Below are 22670 nucleotides of genomic sequence, written 5' to 3' on the forward strand. Positions count from 1 at the left end.
ACAGACTTTTGGACTCTGCGGAAGAAAGCGAGGGTGGGATGATTTGAGAGAATAGCATTGAAACATGTATATTATCATATGTGAAATAGATCGCCATTCCAGGTTCAATGCAAGAAGCAGGGTGCTCAGGGCTGGTGCACTGGGATGACCCTGAGGGATGGGATGGGGAGAGAGGGGGGAGGGAGGGTCAGGATGGGGAATACATGTACACCCATGGCTGATTCATGTGAATGTATGGCAAAAACCACCACAATATTGTAAAGTAATTATCCTCCAATTAAAACAAAACAAACAAAAAAAAAAAGTAAAAAAAAAAAATTTAATAATAAAAAATGGAGATGTCATAGGATTCCCTCTTAGTATATTCTTGCTGTGTATTGAGTCAATTACCTTCCTTATTAGGTTTCTGGAAAAGGAGATCTAGAAGTTTCATTTCCATTGCTTTGAATTATTTCCATATCCTTTCCCAAACCTAAGTGCTACAGTCTAGAGTATTTCTTACAGGTGACATGACAAGGCATCTCCATTAGCCCTTGGTGATGAACTCTCCCCAGTTGCCCGCAGAAACCCCGAATCTGCATTGATGACTCCAGTTCACAAGTTACGACATCCCAGGCCTCAGAAACCAAGGCTTACTGGTTACACCTCTTCCTGAATTCCTCTTCTTGATTTCTTCTAGCCACATTAGTTGTAAAGAAAGATCAACACAAGGCAAGAATGCAGCAGAACTCTTAAATAGGAGCATACTAATTTTGAAAATTTTTAATTTTCTTGCCACATAACAATGAGCTATGGTGTCACCAATCTGGAGTATAATTAACTTCTTGTCTTTTGTTCCTTATGAATTTACATATCCAATTATCTTTCTCTTTAATTTCTCATGGTTTTGCTACATTGACTGAAACTTTTCAACAAGAAAGGCATTTAATTTAATGGACTTTGCAGTTCATTTGTAACCAGTTTTTTTTTTTTTTTTTTTTTTTTTTTTTAGGATGACTGAATGCTACTGTGTAACACTGTGAAGTTTTCCTTCACAGGAAAACAGGCAGGATGGTGAGTACCCAGGTTCCTGGTCCACCAGGACATCTGCTGAAAAAGATGTGGATGGACTAACGCAGTGGTCAGGAGCAGCGGAGAAGTAGATTAAACAAAGAGAACATTGATTTTAACCCATCCATGCTCCTTGATCAAGGCACCAGTGAGCGCATTTAATCAAAGTTGGTGCCAATTTAGATAACGTGGCTGAAACCACTGTTTTTGCCCCAGAGTAATTTACACTTGGTTTCTGGAGAACTCTGCATCAGCTCCCATGTTTTCTGTGAAAGCAGAGCTAAGGATCTCATAAACAGAGGATGATTCCCATCATAGGAGAATGTCCACATGCAGAGGGAGTTGCTGCAGCAGTGAATGAGAGGGAATCAGGTGTGCCACCCTTGACTGCAGAGATGGACCTTCAAGGGCTCCGTTCTAGACTCTGTGGTGAGGTTTTCAAATACGGACAATTTATGGCTTCCCAGGTGGCTCTTGCCTGGACAATTCCATGGACAGGGGCGCGTGGATCACAAAGAGTCAGACGTGACTAAGTGACTGAGCACACTGAGGTGCAAAGGTGACTTTTCTAGCTGCCAAGAAGGTAAACTCAACATTTGACCTGTATCAACTTCATCACTGGTCCCAGACTTTCACAGCAAATGTCAGCTACTCGGCTCCTTATTAAGATGAGTCTGCAGCTCTAGTCATGGGACATGGTGATTTGTTTTGTTAGGAAGGAAAAGAGATGACCTGCATTTTGCTTAACATTTTGGGAGTCCTGACCACAGTTTATTATAATCAGATGCAGTTTGCGGAAAGGATCATCAGAGATCACACTTGGATGTCAAGGTGCGACTGAAGTTGATAGGTAGACATTTACCAAAGGCTGCCAGAAAACCATCTAATGAAGAGCAGAGTTGAGAAACACATCATTAGGAGAACACATTTAATCACCTATGCAGGGATATTCTAATAGTATCATTTATTCTTCATTTCCAGGCTCCTCCCTCCTTTCTTTTGTAAAGGGAGGGCCGTTCCATTTAAGTATCATTTAGGGCAGGACCCAGCTCTCTGATTTAAGCAGAAGGACATGAATTCACAAATCTGTCTGGAATACTTTTTTTTTATTTCAATAAGGGGTCGTATGCAGCTACTGTTTCTAACAAAATGAAAAAAAAACAGTAGAAGTGAAAAGTAAATCAATCATAATCGGCGATTAGTTTTCCTTCAACAGATCCATCAGATCGTCTTCTATTCCCTTCTCACTCAGCTCATCTAGGCTGTAGTATCGGTGGGTGATTTTCTCAGCGGTGACCACTACGACTCGGAGCCCGTGGGTATCTGTGCCCAGCTGGCACCCGATGGCGGAGGACACCACCATGTCGAGGTTCCGGTAGGTGCCCCCAGCATTCCTGTGGTAGTGGCCTGAGAACACAGCCTTGACACCTGCAGGGGAGGGAGAGAACATTAGGGGGCCAAGGATTTCCACTGAGATAACCGGGGGGCTCCAAGGGTTTCTTCTGTGAACAGCGGCACATTATTAATTATAATACATGATATTATTCAGCATTATATAATAAATACGAAGGTGGCATATGTGACATCTAGAATCTTTCCAAGGGGAACTCAGTACACAATACATTATTCATCTGTTTGTCATGACTCACACAGGAAAGTACTAGGGCACAAGGAGGAGTATGTACATGTGCTCAGCCACGTCCAACTCTTCATGACCCCATGGACTGTAGCCTGCCAGGCCCCTCTGTCCACGCAATTCTCCAGCAAGGATACTGGAGTGGATTGCCATTTCCTACTCCAGGAGATCTTCCCGACTCAGGGATTGAACCTGTGTCTTTTGTGTCTCTTGCATTGGCAGGCAGATTCTTTGCCACTGAGCCACCAGGGAAGCCCCAAGGAACAAGGAAAGAGAGGGTGATAAGGTGAATGACTTTGAGAGAGATGAAGGAAACCTGAGGCCTACATAAACAGCCACAGGAGGCGGAAGGCACATGTCCATGAAAAACAGCGTTTATGGAGTTCTAATCAAGACAGCACAGCAAGGTCAACATTTAATGTATCGCTTCCTCTCCAACCTAAGAGCTGCGATAGGTGAAATACAGAAAAAGAAACCAAAGGACAGATGTAGCCTTCAAAACCAAAATAAACAGTTCTAGCGACCAGAAAAAAAAGCAGAAAGACAGAGTAGTGAGTGGGAGCTGAGCTCTTATAATTGAGACTGAAAGCACTTTCTCTGAGAGAAGGAAATAAAGGTTGGCTCCTGGTGGAAACAGGGAAGCCTCAATACCTCCATTTATGGAAGGAGATTGGAGAAGGCAATGGCACCCCAATCCAGTACTCTTGCCTGGAAAATCCCATGGATGGAGGAACCTGGTAGGCTGCAGTCCATGGGGTCGCTCAGAGTCGGACACGACTGAGCGTCTTCACTCTCACTTTTCACTTTCATGCACTGGAGAAGGAAATGGCAACCCACTCCAGTGTTCTTGTCTGGAGAATCCCAGGGACGGGGGAGCCTGGTGGGCTGCCGTCTATGGGGTCGCACAGAGTTGGACATGACTGAAGCGACTTAGCAGCAGCAGCAGCAGCAGCAGCAGCAGCATGGAAGGAGATTGAAGGAAACCTCTGCTGCCCTGTGCCAGGGCAGTGCTGGGCTGGTGTGGTTAACAAGCACTCCAAAAACAAAAAGAGGCTTGACTTGTAAAGAGTCAGACATGACTTAGCGACTGAACAACAACAACAAGATAGATAGTCGAACTATGTGTAACTTTGTTCTGTATTTTCCATGTCTCTTGTAAATATGTTATCACACTTTCATAATTTTAGAAATAAGAAAAAATAGGCAAAAAAAAAAAAAAGAAAAAAAAATTATGTCTTCCTTCCACCACCACACACACAAAAGAAACTGGTAAGTATTGAGTATGTTGAGTATTACCTTTGCTTCTTAATATAATTTATTTAATGATGAGTTCATATAATTAAATTATAGTAATGGCTTTTAACAACCAACTCATATAGCTCCTTAACATTTAATCACTGGTTTTCCTGTGCTGGTAGGAGGTGTCTCCAGCCCAGCAGTGGGTGAAGGCTGACTGCAACCCGTGGACCTAAGGAGGGAAGACAGACACAGGCTCAGGTCAAGGAACCAAAACGTGTTTCCCCAGGATGACTGTGGGACCAGGACTTTAAAGCACTATTATAAAGCCTGGTCCCAGATGGATACTTTTGGGGTAGAAGTAACCAAAAACCACTGGACAGAGAGAAGTTAGTCAAGAGGAAAGTTAGGGGAAAACAGAACTTCAAAATACTTCTTACTCAAATTGAACCTGAAATAAAAAATCCTCCCAGCCATGAAAATCTCATGCTAAGTAACAAACTCTTCAATCAGGGACATGAATTCACGTCATAGGAAATCAATGATATCAACAGTCTGGAAAATATTTAAAATAAATATTTGGCTATCAAATATTCTCAATAAAGGACTAATATCTGTAAAAAAGAACAAGATGTTATGAAACAAAACAGGCCTGAATTGAATAAGAATAGTTGGTAATGAAAATTTAGAAATGGTGAACATAAAAGTTAAAGTTTTAAAACAAAACTCTCAATAAATTGGATAAGTTGTAGACTAGACACTCATCAGACAGGGCATTGGTGAGTGAAAAGGAAGAACTGAGGAGCTGAATCAGAAAACAACACAGGGACCCAGACTCAAGTGATATGAATGAGCAATTCAAAGAACCTAAAGGATGGGTTAAGAGGCATCAGTGAATGCTTAAGAGGAAATGGAACAGAAGAAAGGAGGCAATAAGAGTAAGAACAATTTGAAGAAATAATAGTTGGGAATTTTCCAGAAAGGAGGAACATATGGGTTTTCAAAAAAAATGCTACTAAGTAGGATAAATAAAATCAATTCATACTGACATATGTCATGGTAAAATTATGGAGCATCAAAAAGAAAAGTTTTCAAAAGATATCATGGCAAAAATATAAAGGAATGACAATTAGACAGGTAGCAGGCATCTCAATCATAAAAGAACCAGGGAGTAATACCTTCAAAATGCTTAGGGCAAGTAACTGTGAAGTCAATTTTTTTACCTAGCTAAACCATCGTTCAAATTTAAGGGCTTTTAAATAGATACTTGTTTGTACATATAAAGACTAAGAGTCTACCACTTCTCAAAACATTATGCTAAGTTAAGAAATGTCTAGAATGGGCATATCCATAGTGAAAGAAAGCGCACTAGAGGTTGCTGGAGGAAGAGGGGAAAGAAGGAATGGGGGTGACTGCTAACAAGCACAGAGTTTCTTTGCAGAATGGTAAAAGTGGTCTGGAATTAAGACAGTGGCAACGGTGGCACAGTTCTGTGAATATATCAAGACCGCTGAATTCTGTAGTAACTTTTACTGAATTTTTTGAGTCCCTTGGACTGCAAGGAGATCAAACCTGTCAATCCTAAAGGACATCAACCCTGAATATTCATTGGAAGGACTGATGCTGAAGCTCCAATACTTTGGCCATCTGATGTGAAGAGCCGATTCATTGGAAAAGACCCTGATGCTGGGAAAGATTGAGGGCAGAAGGAGAAGGGGGCGACAGAGGATGAGATGGTTGGATGGCATCACCAACTCGATGAACATGAGTTTGAGCAAACTCTGGGAGATGGTGAAGAACAGGGAAGCCTGGCATGCAGACAGGGTCGCAAAGATTCGGACATAGCAGCTGAACAACATGATTGGGATTAAAACAGTAATTGACCTCTGTGATCATAACTATGGCATGAGAAAAACATCATAGATCCCAACAGACCTTTTAACTTCATGGCTGCAGTCACCATCCACAGTGATTTTGGAGCCCAAGAAAAGAAAACCTGTCACTGCTTCCACTTTTTCCCCTTCTATTTGCCAATAGATGTTCTATAAAATACTTGACCAGTACTTCCCAAAACTGTAAAGGTCATCAAAAACACGGAAAGTCTAAGAAATGGTCACAGGAAGAGGCATCCATACCATGGAACACTACTCAGCAACGAAAAGGAATCAGCTACTGAGAGATGCAATGTCTTGAATGGATATCAAGGAAATTTCACTGATCTAAAAAAAAGCCAACTCAAAAGGTTCCGTATTGTATGATTCCATTTATCTAATTCTTTCTTTCTTTCTTTGGCTGTGCTGGGTCTTCGTTGCAGCACATGGGATCTTTAGCTGCGGCATGCAGGATCTAGTTCCCTGACCAGGGAGTGAATCCAGGCCCCCTGCATTGGAAGGGCAGAGTCTTAGCCACCGGAGCACTAGGGAAGTCCCCACTTCCATTACATTCTTAAGGTGACAATATTACAGATATGGTTGCTAGGAGTTAGGGCCAGGGGTGCAGGGGGGTTGGGTATGGGTGTGGCTACAGGAGGGATCCTCATGGTGAAGGAATTATTCTGCATTTGACAATGATTCCGGAAAGCATGACAAAAACATGATCCAAATGTTGAGCCCTGCTCATTCGTAGAGGTCTGGGAAACTGAACGGAGCCCTGCAGACTACAGCCACTCTCCTGCAGTAGAACTGAGACCCACCTGGGGGTAGGTGGGGCTGTCTGCCCGCCGGGGCCCGCAGCTAGGGATGGAAAGAAAGGTGACCCAGGTTTCCCTGCTTAAAACAGCCAAGGGTGGGGAGACAGCTATTTCCACTGACTGTTATTAAGATGCAAACGGATACAACTCATTTCAGAGGGTAAATAGGTGCAACTGGGTTCTCACATTCTGTTGTGCATTCCCCTAGACCAATGCCAACATTTTCACATAAACATATCCTTTGGAAATACCAGAGAAGAGCCCATAGGTGTAGGTGTGTTGTGTCTGTGGTCATAAATACAGAGTGTGCACAGAGGCATTATTTATAATATTCATTTACAGGAGACTGGATAAATTATAGTACATGTATTTTTCTTAAAAAAAAAAAAGAGGTAGATTTACATACACCAGTGTTGAAAGGCACCAAATATATTATTAAGTATGAACAGCAAGATGTAAAAAAGTTGTGTGGTCTTGTTTTTGTAAAATAAAGACAACGTCCATATGTAAAACAGATACCTAGTGGGAAGTTGCTATAACACAGGGAGCTCAACCTGGTGCTCTGTGGTGACCTAGAAGGGTGGGAGGGAGGCTCAAGAGAAAGAGTTCTGTATATATGTACACACACACACACACACACACACAGCTGACTCCCGTTGTTTTATGGCAGAAACCAACACAACACTGTAAAGCAATTACTCTCCAACTAAAAAAGAAAAAGGCAATGTCCGTTTGAGAGCGTGTGTGTGCGTGTGTTTGTATCCTCAGCTTAATGGGGGACAAACACACTAAACTCACACGGGTGGTTTCACAGCCAGGCTAGTGGGGGGCGGGGTTAGCAATGGGGGAGGCACCACTTTTTATGTTTTCATTACTGTAATGTTTGCAGTGATGACTTGACCTGGCGATCCCAAGCCAACATCGAGGTGACATGGACCAGGAAAGGAGGACAGGAGGGACAGAGCCGTGTGGCTAAAAGCTGCAGCTGGAACCGTATCACTGAGCACGTGAACAGCTCCTGACCACGCAGGCTGGAGGGCTGTGAAAATGCCTGCCTGCTCCACTGCGCTCCTGGGGTTTCCGAGCCTTATGGTCTGTGCTGTCGGAAGTCCCAGTGGGAGTGTGTGCAATTAGACCCACCTTGGGGAGCTCCTAATGGCCAGTCGGAAAGCACTTAGTATTATTATTTTGTTGTCTGCTAAATTATGTTTATGAAATTTGGCTCTTAATGCCTAATTCCTAGTTGCAAACTGTACTATTCTAGAAGGAATGCTTGGCAATTTTGAAAGCAGCTTGCATTAGCCATAATTAGCTGTAAAAACTCACTTATGTTTAAATTTCACGCTGTACTTATTGGCATTTGCAGAGACAGGAGCATTAACAGAGACCGTACAAGTGGCCAGCAGAGCTTTCAGAACGGGCGTCGGCGGGCTGTGGACAGCTGGGTTTCTCCACCACCAGCGAATCCCATCCATTCTCCACCCCAGGCCCCCGAGTGCTCGTCGTTTATTGTTAATGTCCCGAGTCACAGAAAATGTGACAAAATGAGGATTTTTAGGTGAGCAAAGATGCCAAAGGGGACCAGAAATAAAGATTTTGAAAGAGACTGTTAGCAAGCAGAGCAATTGTGTTCAGACCCTTCTCATTTCTGGTAAAAGGGATCTCATTCCATTACAATAAAGAAAGACCTTGGTATTTGCATCCTGAAAAGGCACTGAGGCAATGACCATTTGATAAATTACAAAGGGACATCAGGCAAGAGGCTAAAGTCTGTCTCAAAGTAAGGACATACAATTGACTCTCCACTCTGCTGGGTACTGGTATGGACTTCTAGGCTCTGCGACATTCCCGGTTGGCCCAGAGATGAGATTCAGGTGGGAAGAGCGGGAGCCTCTTATTGGGATGGAACAGGAACCAGGAGTCTGGCATTTGGTACTGGAAGTTTCTGGGTCTATTCCCCACCTCCTGGGAAGTCCAGGAGTTTTGAACCCCCCTCATGCCTCCCGGTTCCGTCCCAAGTAAGAGCAGACACTGAGGCAGAGTGGGTGGAGGGAGGCCTGGAAGGGCAGGACTTGAAGGACTTTTCACCCAACATCTCGTTGAATCCTCCCAATAGACCTCTGTCCTGGGCAGGGGACACAGAAGTCATTCCCATTTTACAGATGAGAAGACTGAGGCACGGAGAAGTTAAGGAACTAAGGCAAAGGGACTGGGTTAGAAAATAGGGCAGCCAGGATCAGAACCCAGGTACTCAGATGCCAGAGTCCAAGCCTGCAGACTTGGGTTCTGCCCTTGGGGATCTTGGGCCACTTACTGACCTTGGTGAACCTCGACTTCCTCACCTGTAAGAGAATAATGACACCTGTCTCATCAGTGACAGAGAGGTTTGGATAAGGGCATAGATGCTGACCCTTTTGCGACCCCATGGACTGTAGCCCACCAGGCTCCTCTGTCCGTGGAGCACTCGGTAAACAGTGAGTGCTCCCCATCTCTCCCGAGAGGCCCCTCCTGGAGAGGGACACAGACACAACCAGCTTGGCCTGGTAATGTGCAGGCTTGTCTGAGTTACTTCTGCCACCAGGACCTGTATGAAGTCTGAGCCATCTCGGTTTGGTATTAGCTTTTGATGGGGACACATTGATTCACAATTCGATGCAGGTTAAGGAATGTGTTAATAAATCATGGTTTCCCTGACAAGGGGATTGATTTTAGCGGTGTTTTCTAGAGTTGGGCAGAATTTCCATTCGGCCGTTCATCAGTCATCTGTGGCCGACATGGCTCTGTGGTTCCTTAATTGAGTATTATGTATAGATTGTTTTTGAATTATGAACTGCTGTAAGGCGATGACAAGCATCTTCTTAAATTACCACCAGAGGAAGAACTCCTGGCCAAGACAGCCCCTACATCAGGAGGAAGCCTTCCGTGGCATTAGCTTCGTATTTATTTCTCCATGGTATCAGGTCATAAAGATGCTATAAAGGCTATTTTTAAGCTGCCCTGATTCAAGTTCATTTCAAATCAATCAGAGGATTAGGAGGCAACCTCCATATAATTTAATATTCTCATTAATATCAGAAACTTGCCTCGAATCAATCAGGAAATGAGGGATGCACCCCGGTAACAATTTTGGTATTAAAAATGGACTTCCTTAATGCTTTCGGTGTTACGTAGGCTTGGAGAGTGTAAACAGATTCTCCTTGGGCACTTTTTACTTTTATCCTGCCTGAGTACATGTTTATGAAAATGCTGTGCATCTTTATGTTGCCAGCTGTCACAGTGAAAATGGTGTCACAAATCCTTAGTCACACTCAATTTATTCTGTCTCAGTGGTAAGGGGGAAAAATGGGCCTCATAAACAAAGAAAAGGGCAAGAGAAATAAAGGAAGGTTGGTTTGAACATACAGAAGTGAAGTGAAGTGAAAGTCGCTCAGTCGTGTCCGACTCTGTGACCCCATGGACTATACAGTCCATGGAATTCTCCAGGCCAGAATACTGGAGTGGGTAGTCTTTCCTTTCTCCAGGGGATCTTCCTAACCCAGGGATCGAACCCAGGTCTCCCGCATTGCTGACAGAGTTTTTACTAGCTGAGCCACAAGGAAGCCCAAACATACAGAAAGTGAAAGTGATGTCGCTCAGTCGTGTCTGACTCTTTGAGACCCCATGGACTGTAGCCCACCAAGCTCCTCCGTCCATGGGATTCTAAACATACAGAAAACAGGTATAAATAATCCCTCTTGTAGGTAAGCAATTTCTCAGCAGGCAGCTCAGATGTAGGCCTGGAGATGATGATCACTGCGGGAAGCCAGTGGCCTGGGACGGCTGAGATAGCATCAGGGGAGATATCAGAATATAAGAATACCAGAGTGGGTTGCCATTCCCTTCTCCAGGGAATCTTTCCAACCAGGAATTGAACCTGGGTCTCCCACATTGTGGGCAGATTCTTTACCATCTGAAGAACCAGGGAAGCCCCAGCATGACATACTTCATATTAAATTATGACATTGAGTTGCCAATTTGGGATTTCTAGATTCCAGTACAAGAGCTCTCAGAATTTCACTGGCAGGTATCTTTTCAGATGCCCAAATGTCCGCGACCCAAGTCTGCTAGGGACCGTGGAGAAAGGAAATGGCCTGCTCCTGGTTCTTTGGGTGGGGTAGGATGCTGTTTCTTCAGGTGATTCAAGGCAATGAACATTTGCAGAGCTCCCTCTCGAAGCCAGGTGTTGGTGGAGCCTAGGGGGGGCACCCAGATCAACCGTTTCTAGCAATCAAGAGCTTAAAGTCTACAGCTGGGTAGCACTGTAAGTGCTTTCATAATAAAATGCAGAAAGTGAAAATAACACAGTTTAGCCATTTTATTTACTGAGCATCTGCTCTGAGCTGAGCACTCTGCACGTGCATCATCTCAGTTAAGCTTCCTAAGGACCCCCTCGAGGAAGATAATGTCCACTTTTAACAGATGACGGGATCAGGCACAGAGAGGTCAAGGAACTTGCCCAGGGTCACACAGCTAGAATTTGTACCTGGATCAGACTGACTCAGAAGTAGCTGCTCTGTCTACCGCCCTGGAGGTACAAAGTGCCACGGATCATGGGTGGTGCTGGGGCACAGTAAGAAGGCTTCCTGGAGGGGGTGGCTTTGACCTAAGCACATCCTCAACTTCTTCCAGTTCTTTGGTTGTGCCTGACCTGGGACTCGAAGGCTGGTCACGATGGTTGTTGTTGTTCAGATGCTCAGTTGTGTCCGATGCTTTGCGACCCCATGGACTGCAGCACACCAGGCTTCCCTGTCTTTCACCATCTCCCAGAACTTGCTCAACCTCATGTCCACTGAGCCAGTGATGCTATGCAACCATCTCACCCTCTGTTGCCCCTTCTCCTCCTGCCCTCAATCTTTCCCAGCATCAAGTTCTTCTCCAATGGGTTGGCTCTTTGCATCAGGTGGCCAAAGTATTGGAGCTTCCGCTTTAGCATCAGTCTTTCCAGTGAACCTTCAGGGCTGACTTCCTTTAAGATTGACTAGCTTGCCATTTCCTTCTCTAGGGGATCTTCCCGACCCAGGGATAGTCTCCTGCATTGGCAGGTGTGTTCTTTACCACTGGCACCACCTGGGAAGCCCGTAACGACAATAATACTAACAGCTAACATTTGGTGAAGATCTACTTACTACGGGCCAGGCGTCAGAAACAAGCCTCATTACATGTATTAATTTACACTCTTCAACATTCTCAGAGTATATTATTGTATATGGGGGATGGGAGACCCCCCACCCCCTCCCCTCAAGGTGGGAACCCCTCTTGCGTGATTGCTGCTCTAGAGCTACTGCTGGATCAGGCTGAAGTCCGACTCAGCTGAGCACGCATCCTTCTCGACTCTGCCACCTGCCCTGACCCACTGTTACTTCCTGTTCACTCATGTCGTCTCAGGCTCTGCCTCCAGAGAAGAGACCCGGATCTACCTGGGTTGGACCCCCTGCCGCCTCTACTGCTCAATTTGTGAGGCTCAAGGGCTCACCAGCCACCTGACTTCTCCCACGGCTCTACCCATTTTAAAAACACAGACTTTCTATCAGAACCTTAGCTTGCTCTCTTTGGTGGATTTAAATTTTCCATTGCACTCTTCATCTTTGTTTTTCTGCTTTCAAAAGTAATGCATGCCTGAGGCGAGCAGCTGAATAAACTATGGTAAACTCACAGCTGTAAAAAAAAAAAAGAAAAAGAAAGGAAAAAAAAACCCAGGAAGATCTCCATGAACTGATATGGAATAACTGCAAAGAAAAATGTCATATGCAAAAAAGTATATATAGGAGCCTATGTTTAGTGTAAAAAAGGGAAAATAAAACACAGATGATGCAGGCAATATACCCTCAAATAGATCAGAAAAATATACTTGCAATATCTATTGCAAATAATAAAACAATTAAGCAATTGAGGGTAAAATGCCAGATAAAGCTGGGTAAAAGGTATATAGGAATTTCTTTTTTACTTGCAACTTTTCTGTAAGCTTGAAAATATTTCCGAATAAAAAGGTTTTCTTCAAAAAGCAATGCATGCTTGCTAAAGGTGAAATCAAATACTATAAAAATACAAGGCATTAAAAAAAAGCCGGGGGGGGGGGAAGCGGATCTCACAAAAGTCTCTCTTCCCATTTTAGGAGTTCTGTGTTATTCCGATAATTTAAATGTCTCTACTAATAAAATAGATTTCAGATATATGGCAACTGAAATAAAACATACACAAATGCACGTAATTTCATAAAAATGAGATATGCTACCTATGGATTTGCAACTTGCTTTTATTCACTCAGCAATCTCTCTCTTAATTGTTTCCCCTCAGGACATATAGCTCTATCTCAGAGCTGCCACATTATAAAATCCTGAAAACTGTATTTGCAGTGTGTAAAATCTAGGCTGTCAGACGATCGTTCTATGCTTTAAATCGGGATGTGGGACATTCAGAGACTTCCGGCCCTCCAGGGACTGCTCAGGTACTTGGGGACACTCGGTGTGGCTTGAGAGTCTCAGGGGGCACTGGGGCAGCGACCCTGCAGAGGGCAGGCATCTATCCACCCGGCCCCTACGGCCAGCTCTCCGGGGGTTTGTGTTGGCTGCAGGCTCATCAGCACAAGAGACTATCTCAGTTTAAAATGCTCCCAAGGGGATGATTTGGGAGAATGGCATTGAAACATGTATAATATCATATAAGAAATGAATTGCCAGTCCAGGTTCGATGCAGGATACAGGATGCTCAGGGCTGGTGCACTGGGATGACCAGAGGGATGGTACGGGGAGGGAGGCGGGAGAGGGGTTCAGGATGGGGAGCACGTGTACACCCGTGGTGGATTCATGTTGATGTATGGCAAAACCAATACAATATTGTAAAGTAATTAGCCTCCAATTAAAATAAATAAATTTAAATTTAAAAAATAAAAAAATAAATAAAATAAAAAATAAAATGCTCCCAAGCCAGCTCAACCTGGTGCTCTGTGATGATACCTAGAGGGGTAGGATGGGGTGGGAGACGGGAGGGAGGTTCAAGAGGGAGGGGACATATGTAGATCTGTGGCTGACTCATGTTGATGTGTGGCAGAAAACAGCATAATACTGTGAAGGAAACATCCTCCAATAGTTTTTTTTTTTTTTTTAAACAAAGAAAGCAAATGTTTTTAGAAATTATATTAAAAAAAAAAAAAAGGCTCCCAAGTAGTCCTGCTTCTGTCTGAGTCAACCAGGGATGGGGATGAGGGGATTATCTCCTACGGGAGTTGAACCCCAATCTTCTGAAGGGCATGAGCCGCCACGGAAGGCTAGGGGAGGATGACTTCACTGCCAGGGGATCAGGTGCTGGGCCACCACTGGAAACCTGGGTTCACACCTCCCTTTCTTTTGTGAGTGCTATGGAACATGCAAAAACATCTGGTCACTTCAGGCACTTGCTCAGATGTCTGGTCCACGTGCCGTGAAGCATCTGTTTTGTCTTGAGGATTCATAGCCTCCTCCTGGGATTCTTTTTGTTTAGCTTGGGTCAAATGTAATGGCTCAGTTATTGAAATAACCTTCACCCAAGGCCAAGGGATTTCTTTTCTCTGTAGAGTACAAGCTGACATTAGGTGAAGAGATTTCTTCTGTTTTAGATTCCACCCCCACCCCCAGGTTCATCTCCTAAAAAAAAAAAAAAAAAATTGCCATGTAAATTACATTCTACTTCTCCTGAATAATTATCAACAAAAATGACATTCTTCCCTCCCCAAGCCTGCTCCAGTTGAAACTACAAGATGGTGGGAGGGCTGGGGGATGAAGCCACAAGGCAGAGAACTGGCTCAGAGAACACAGAGGGGCTGTGTGTTTCCAGCTCAATCAGGATGGGAGTGGTTTTGCGGAAAAAGTTCCCAAGAAGAGGGGCTGGAGAGAGATTTGCTGGTCAGTCATCACGCCCACATGGGAGGTGTTGGAGAGGGGCCTCCACCTGTTCAGAGGGGAGGGCTGTATTTTTTTTTAACTTTTTTATTTTGTATTGGAGTATAAACGATTAACAATGTTAATCCAGGCTGCCACATAACTTTGAGCAGAGATCCCTGTGCTATACAGTAGGTCCTTGTTGGCTATCCATTTTAAATATAGCAGTGTGTATATGTCCATTCCAAACTCCCTAACTATTCCTTTGCCCCCATCCTTCTCCTTGCCCTGGAAACCATAAGTTCATTGGAGGAGGGTTGTATTTTATTAATGTTTTATTAATTTTCATATTTGGTTGCCAGAAAAGCAGTGGCAGCTTGGGGTAGGGACTCAGGGGATGCTGGCTTTAACCTCAGCCTGCCACTGCCGAGCTGTGTGAGTGTAACATGTGCATGCCCTGCTCTGAGCCTTGGCTTCCCCCCATTGGGAAGGCAGGACTAGAATCAACCACTCCTGGTTCAGAGCCATGCCCAGGGTCACACAGCAGGAAGCTGCACGTGATGTATTCAGGCCATGCTCAATAATTATACCTTCTTCTCATCTCCTCCAAGTATCCCAAGGTTTTTTTTTTTTTTCATTTGCACAAATTACATCTTTCTCACTATTCATAATTTCCTCTTTATTTTTAAAAGAAGACAGCAGGCCTGTGTGTGAGCTGGAACCGTGGGGGCACAGAGTCAGGTTTCAATCCAGAATGGACAATTTTCTAGATTTCCATTACCGGTTTCTATGCCCTATCTTAAACACAGCTGTCAGGACAAGAGGCTCATTAAAAAGACTGTTTTGACTGATGGCATGTTCATATATCAGATTGGAAATCTGTCCAAAAATACTTGAGGGAGGTAGATGGAGGTGGCAGCAAGCCACAGGAGGGAGATGTTATGCAGAGTGCTGGAGAAGAAATTTACTGGGATAGACGTCAAAGCTATGGTTTTTCCAGTAGTCATGTAGGGATGTGAGAGTTGGACTATAAAGAAAGCTGAGCGCCGAAGAATTGATACTTTTGAACTGTGGTGTTGGAGAAGACTCTTGAGAGTCCCTTGGACTGCAAGGAGATCAAACCAGTCCATCCTAAAGGAAATCAGTCCTGAATATTCATTGGAAGGACTGATGCTGAAGTTGAAGCTCCAATACTTGGGCCACTTGATGCAAAGAACTGATTCATTGGAAAAGACCCTGACGCTGGGAAAGACTGAAGGAAAGAGAAAGGGATGACAGAGGATGAGATGGTTGGATGGCACCACCGACTCAATGGACATGAGTTTGAGCAAGCTCCAGGAATTGGTGATGGACAGGGAAGCCTGGCATGCTGCAGCTCATGCAGTGACAAAAAGTCAGACACGTTGAGCAACTGAACTGAACTGAAAGGGCTCTAGGTTGGACCAGGTGGGCCCAGAAGGGGAATGCTGTGCCATCGCAATGTGGGGACCTTGGGAGAGTCAGTTTCCATTTTAATAACCAGGAAAGGAAAGAATCCAATCAGGCAGAGATGCCTTAAACAACATGGAATTTGCCTAAATCACATGCTTTTCCATGAGCCCTTTAGATGGCCGCCTTCCCGGGGCTCTGCCCATGCCCTTCCCTGCTCGCTGGACAACCATGGCCTGTCGCAGCCTCTGCCACCCCGCCTGCTGACAACCCAAATTATTTCCCAGCCCAGACTCAGTTCTCCCACTGCTTGGAGGACCTCTGTTCCTCAAGTCCCTGCATGTCCTGCAAGCTCACTTCTTCTACTCCATGCCTGCTCCTCCTCGTGGGCTTTGCTGGGCCAGCACACAGCTACCCACTTCAGGGCCATGGGCTGTGCATCTCCTGCACGCCATGGGGCTTTCTGCCTGAACCTGCTCACAGTCCTCTCGGCTCTCCATCCTCAGGGCGGTTTTTACAGCTGCCTGCTCAACCCTCTTTTCTGACCCAAGTGTGTCAGGATAACATTCAGCTGTCAGCGGCTTAAACAAGCAAAGCATGTGCTTGTATTTACCTCTATCTGTCCATGCCATACTGAGAAAGAAGGAGGGCAGTCAGGATGGGTGCAGCTGCTCAACAATTTTCACCAAGAATCCAGGCTCCCTCTGTCCTACTCCAACCTCAGCTTGTGGCTTTGTCGTCTAGATTGCAAGGTGGCTGCAGGGCTTCCAGACATAACGTCCAAGTTCCAGGCAGGAAGAAGAGGGAAGGGCTAATGAAAAGCTTTCCAGGAAGTGCCACCTGCTGAATTTCAGCACTGGGACATGTGGCTACCCTAGGTGTAAGGGCGTCTGGAAAGGAGTGTTCTCAGCATGTCATATGTGGCCCGGAACAAAATCGGGGCAAGAAGGAAGGGAAAATGCCCAGGACAGACAGGGCAAGGTTGTCTAAAATGTAAAACCCGACTGTGCCACTTCTCCAGGTAAAATCTTCCCGTGCCTCTCCATCACCCGGGGGCTGGATCTGCCTCCTGTTTCACGTCTCCACACCTGAGCCCTCCTCTGGTCACCAAGGAGCTTCAATGCTGGCCCGGTCCCTGCCAGCTGTGCTGTGGCTCCAGCCCCAGCCTGTGCTCTCCCGGCCTCTCGAGTGCCCTCTTCCTGCCCACAGGCACCTGATGACCTCTCAATCATCCTTCAGGACCCTGCCTCTCCTCTCCTGGCGGAAAACTTCCTCCTGGATGGAGCAGTCTCTCCTCCCTCCCCTTCCTGGCACGGTCCTCTGCTTTTGTCCTGTGGTTTCTTGCTCCCCGCTGGAGGCCCCTGCTGGCCTATGAGGACAGAAGCCAAGTCTAAGAAAACGTCCATCCCTGGAACAAAGATAACAGGGCTGCTGCTCTATCAATGACTGCTGGAGGATGGATGGATGGAGAATTAGGACAGTGAGTGGATACATGGAAATTTATGGCAGTTCACAAGCTGCGTTTTAGGAGGTGTCCTGGAGGAGACAAACCTCCCCTTTGCCAATATTATCGAAGGAAAAGTTGAGTGCCAGCACTTTCTGCTGTTACAAAGGAGTTGCCAGGCTCCTTACAAAAGGAGGCCTGATGTTACTAAATGAGGGTGGAGGGCAGAGACGGTGGAGTAAGTACTGATTCTGAGTCTTAGACACCACACGAGCTCCTTTACTGTCCTGAACATTCGTTTCTTCAGTGTAAAGGAGGGGATGATAACAGACCCCTCATGGAATTGTTGTGAGCTTCAGAGATGATGTGTCTGACCCCCCAGCGCAGGCTCACTACACACCCTGGGGACACAGCACTTTTCAGGCCTGGGTGGTTTTTTAAAAAAATGCATTTTTCTTTATTTGGCTGCACCAGGTTTTAGTTGCAGCATGTGGGATCTGGTTCCCTGACCAGGGGTCGAACCCAGGCCCTCCACCTTGGGACTGAGGTGTCTTGGTCATGGGCCTACCAGGGAGGTTCCTCAGTCCTGTTTTTGAAAGAAAGCGTGAATGTGGTTCCTCCTTCCTTGCCGCGGGAGGCAGTGCTGGTTGCCTCCCGATATCCATGCCCTTCCTTTTTCCCTTTGCTACAAGCATCCTGGTTTTGCCATGGCAGGTCATGGGCTGCATCCTCAGAGCCAAGAAGGAGGCAGTTCTCTTCCCAGGGCCCCCCGGGGGGCTGGGAAAGGGCTGGGGTCTAAGTCTGTGGGAGGATGTCTGCTGGGGGTCTGTCCTGGGAAAGGCGTTGTTTCTTTTTTTTTTTTCAAGTCCCCTTTCCTGCCTCCTGGGAGTTGCCAAGTCTGAATGTAATGCTCAGAACTCAGCAACCGTCTGAGAAGGTACAAACCAGGGAAAGAGCCAACTGCGGGGAGTCGGTCGGGGGCACGGAGGCGGCAGAATTACAGCAAGATCCTGTCCCCAAGTTAGACTTGTCTGAGAGCCTGAACCACACAAGATCATAAACTTCCTTATTCTCTGAGCTGGGCAAGCTGGGGTTTCTGAGTCAAAAGGAATAAATACGATCCTATCCTTTTTAGACCTGTAACTCTAAAGTCTCTCGGGATGGCCAGTAATCTGCTTTTAGACATGATGTAAGTTGGATTTTGGAAGCTCCCTGAAGATAATACAAGAGGTCCCATGACTTTCCTTGGTAGGGTGGGGCTCAGTAGGATCCCAACAGAGGGCTGTTTTGTCAGAGATATTCTGACATCCTTTCCACAGAGTGTGAAATTGCTTTCTCAAGAATCAAACATTCAATAAGACCAAGACGTGGACCCAGGGCAATGCCTGGCACAGAGGAGGGGCTGGGGCTCTGGGTAACCTTAGGCCTTGGTGGCTCAGATGGTAAAGAATCTTCCTGCAATGCAGGAGACCTGGGTTCAATCCTTGGGTGGGGAAGATCCCTAGGAGAAGGGAATGGCAACCCACTCCAGTATTCTTGCCTGGAGAGTCCCGTGGACAGAGGAGCCTGGCGGGCTACAGTCCATGGGGTCGCAAAGAATCAGACACCATGGAGCAACTAACACTTTTCACTTACATACGACAACTTGGAGGCAATCTGGAAGTGAGACATTGATAACACCCATCAGAGATAGAGCGTGCTATTAAAAGACCCAAAACACGATTAACAGAAAACAAAGAAAGAAAAACTTCTCCCTTAGATTTTAGTCTCTCACTTGTGGGTAGACAAGAGGAAATGCGGAAAATGCTAAGTGGCATAATCTTTTGAAATAATTGATGGTTCTGTAACTATTATTCTTAAGTACAAGTGTCAGTGGAGAGTGATCTTAAGTACCTATACCAGGGGTTAGGAAACCACAGCTAATTGTCTATCAGCTCGTAAGAGCTGTGAATGAAGAACCCCTCTTACATTTTTAAGTAGCTTACATTTTGGTTTATATAAGCACCTATGTATTCTTTCCAATTTTACCTCTGGGCCCACAAGGCATAAGAGATTTACTATCTGGGCCTCTACAGAAATACTCTGCCAAACCCTGACCTTGACTTCATTACAGGGATTCTTTTTATTACTCTTTTTTCATTTTTTTGAGAAACTCAGAAGATTCAGATGAGGCAAAAAACCCCAAAAACCTAATAATAACATTTATATTCTCACCACCCACAGATAATAAATATTTCCATCTTGTAAGATCTCCTTTTCACAGCTTTTAAGAAAGAAAAATTATAATGATATAATTTCTATAAAATTATAGCCCATGTATCTTTTGACCAGCCCCTGCTGTCCCCAGGCACCTGGCTTCACCTCTAATGAGTGGGCACCTTTAGCCAGAGGGTCATTGACCTCAACAAGATTGAGAACAGCTGTTCCATAATCCTCATTAGAAGACAGAAAGTGGGGACACTGATCAACATGCTTCTGGGTATTGATGGATCAACTGCACAGAAAGGTTTCTTTTCCTCGAAAGCAGCCTGTGCCATGATATGTGGGCTCAGCAAACCCCACTCTACTAAATTAATTGAATGGGTGCCCCCAAAGCAAACATTTCATGGAGTGATTTCATGAAGGCACATCCTCAAAGTAAAGGTTGTTATGAATGAAAGTAAAGGAAGGAAGGGGGATGGACAATGGAGGAAGAAGGAAAAAGAAAAGAGGAAAGAAGGAGGGATGGGATGCCCTGGGTGTGGAAGCCATCCATGGCAACAGGTAGGATGCAGCTCACACACTCTAAAGGGAAACCATCCCCCTATCAAATGGGTAGCAAGGAAGTATTTAAATATCTTCAAATGTGATTTATGGAGTTTAGTAAAAGTTGCTCACTTGTGTCTGACTCTTTGTGACTGATGAACTATACAGTCCATGGAATTCTCCAGGCCAGAAAACTGGAGTGGGTAGCCTTTCCCTTCTCCAGGGGATCTTCCAACCCAGGGACTGAACCCAAGTCTCCCACACTGCAGGCAGATTTTTTACCGTCTGAGCCACCAGGGAAGCCCAAGGATACTGGAGTGGATCCCTTCTCCACTGGATCTTCCTGATTCAAGAATTGAACTGGGGTCTCTTGCATTGCAGGTAGATTCTTTACCAGCTGAGCTCCCAGGGAAGCCCTGATTTATGGAGAGGGGGGTTTAAATATTAAAAACAAATCTCTAACATCAGGAAGTCCTCACTCTAAGGCTTCCACATTGATTGCAATTCTCTGGTTCCCTCCCAACCTTGCCCCCAGGATTGAGCTTTGTGAGGTTAAGACCAATGCTTACTCATCTTTGTTCCTCTAGTTCCCAAATGCAGAGAACATGCACAGTATGTTCAAGATGCAAAGGTGACTGTGACCATATGCACAGCACCAGACTGCAGTGTCCAGAGCTCCAGAACTCTTCCAATTAAAGTGTCGAACCTCCTCAGCAAAAGTGACTCTAAGTCATGCCTGGTCTTACCAAGACCAATTTCAGGTGCTTGTTTCATAAACAAAAGCAAAAAGAAAAGGAGAAAAGAAAAGATATACCCATTTGAAGTCAGAGTTCCAAAGAATAGCAAGGAGAGATAAGAAAGCCTTCCTCAGTGATCAGTGCAAAGAAATAGAGGAAAACAACAGAATGGGAAAGACTAGCGATCTCTTCAAGAAAATTAGAGATACCAAGGGAACATTTCATGCAAATATGGGCTCAATAAAGGACAGAAATGGTATGGACATAACAGAAGCAGATGATATTAAGAAGAGGGGGCAAGAATACACAGAAGAACTGTACAAAAAAGATCTTCATGACCCAGATAATCACGATGGTGTGATCACTCACCTAGAGCCAGACATCCTGGAATGTGAAGTCAAGTGGACCTTAGGAATCATCACTATGAACAAAGCTAGTGGAGGTGATAGAATTCCAGTTGAGCTATTTCAAATCCTAAAAGATGATGCTGTGAAAGTGCTACACTCAATATGCCAGCAAATTTGGAAAACTCAGCAGTGGCCACAGGACTGGAAAAGGCCAGTTTTCATTCCAATCCCAAAGAAAGGCAATGCCAAAGAATGCTCAAACTACTGCACAATTGCACTCATCTCACATGCTAGCAAAAGGATGCTCAAAATTCTCCAAGCTAGGCTTCAACAATACGTGAACTGTGAACTTCCTGATGTTCAAGCTGGTTTTAGAAAATGCAGAGGAACCAGAGATCAAATTGCCAATGTCCACTGGATCACTGAAAAAGCAAGAGAGTTCCAGAAAAACATCTATTTCTGCTTTATTGACTATGCCAAAGCCTTTGTGTGGATCCCAAAAAACTGTGGAAAATTCTGAAAGAGATGGGAATATCAGACCACCTGACCTGCCTCTTGAGAAATCTGCATGCAGGTCAGGAAGCAACAGTTAGAACCAGACATGGAACAGACTGGTTCCAAATAGGAAAAGGAGTACATCAAGGCTGTATATTGTCACCCTGCTTATTTAACTTATATGCAGAGTACATCATGAGAAACGCTGGGCTGGAGGAAGCACAAGCTGGAATCAAGACTGCTGGGAGAAATATCAATAATCTCAGACATGTAGATGACACCACCCTTATTTCAGAAAGTGAAGAAGAACTAAAGAGCCTCTTGACAAAAATGAAAGAGGAGAGTGAAAAAGTTGGCTTAAAGCTCAACATTCAGAAAACTAAGATCATGGCGTCTGGTCCCATCACTTCATGGGAAATAGATAGGGAAATAGTGGAAACAGTGTCAGACTTTATTTTTTTGGGCTCCAAAATCACTGCAGATGGTGATTGCAGCCATGAAATTAAAAGACGCTTATTCCTTGGAAGAAAACTTATGACCAACCTAGACAGCGTATTAAAAAGCAGACACATTCCTTTGCCAGCAAAGGTCTGTCTAGTCAAGGCTATGGTTTTTCCAGTGGTCATGTATGGATGTGAGAGTTGGACTATAAAGAAAACTGAGCGCCAAAGAACTGATGCTTTTGAACTGTGGTGTTGGAGAAGACTCTTGAGAGTCCCTTGGATTGCAAGGAGATCCAACCAGTCCTGAACATTCATTGGAAGGACTGATGTTGAAGCTGAAACTCCAATACTTTGGCCACCTGCTGCGAAGAACTGATTCATTGGAAAAGACCCTGATGCGGGGAAAGATTGAAGGCGGGAGAAGGGGACGACAGAGGATGAGATGGTTGGATGGCATCACCAACTCAACAGACATGAGTTTCAGTAAACTCCAGGAGTGGTGATGGACAGGGAGGCCTGGCGTGCTTC

The 22670-nt window shown here is 45.0% G+C and overlaps 1 protein-coding gene across 3 annotated transcripts in view; it reads right to left on the bottom strand.

The window, feature by feature from the left end:
• Positions 1–1999: 1999 nt before the first annotated feature.
• The window catches only part of CPPED1 (calcineurin like phosphoesterase domain containing 1), a 137847-nt gene continuing 117176 nt past the window's right edge, over positions 2000–22670 (bottom strand). For all 3 annotated transcript variants that reach the window (XM_070779682.1, XM_019988262.2, XM_070779681.1), the window contains one exon: positions 2000–2478. In XM_070779682.1, the coding sequence (XP_070635783.1) occupies positions 2249–2478 (230 nt within the window). In that variant the 3' untranslated portion in view covers positions 2000–2248. The remainder of the gene's footprint in view (positions 2479–22670) is intronic.

This window comes from Bos indicus, chromosome 25 (assembly GCF_029378745.1).
Source record: "Bos indicus isolate NIAB-ARS_2022 breed Sahiwal x Tharparkar chromosome 25, NIAB-ARS_B.indTharparkar_mat_pri_1.0, whole genome shotgun sequence".
Taxonomy (NCBI): Eukaryota; Metazoa; Chordata; class Mammalia; order Artiodactyla; family Bovidae; genus Bos; species Bos indicus.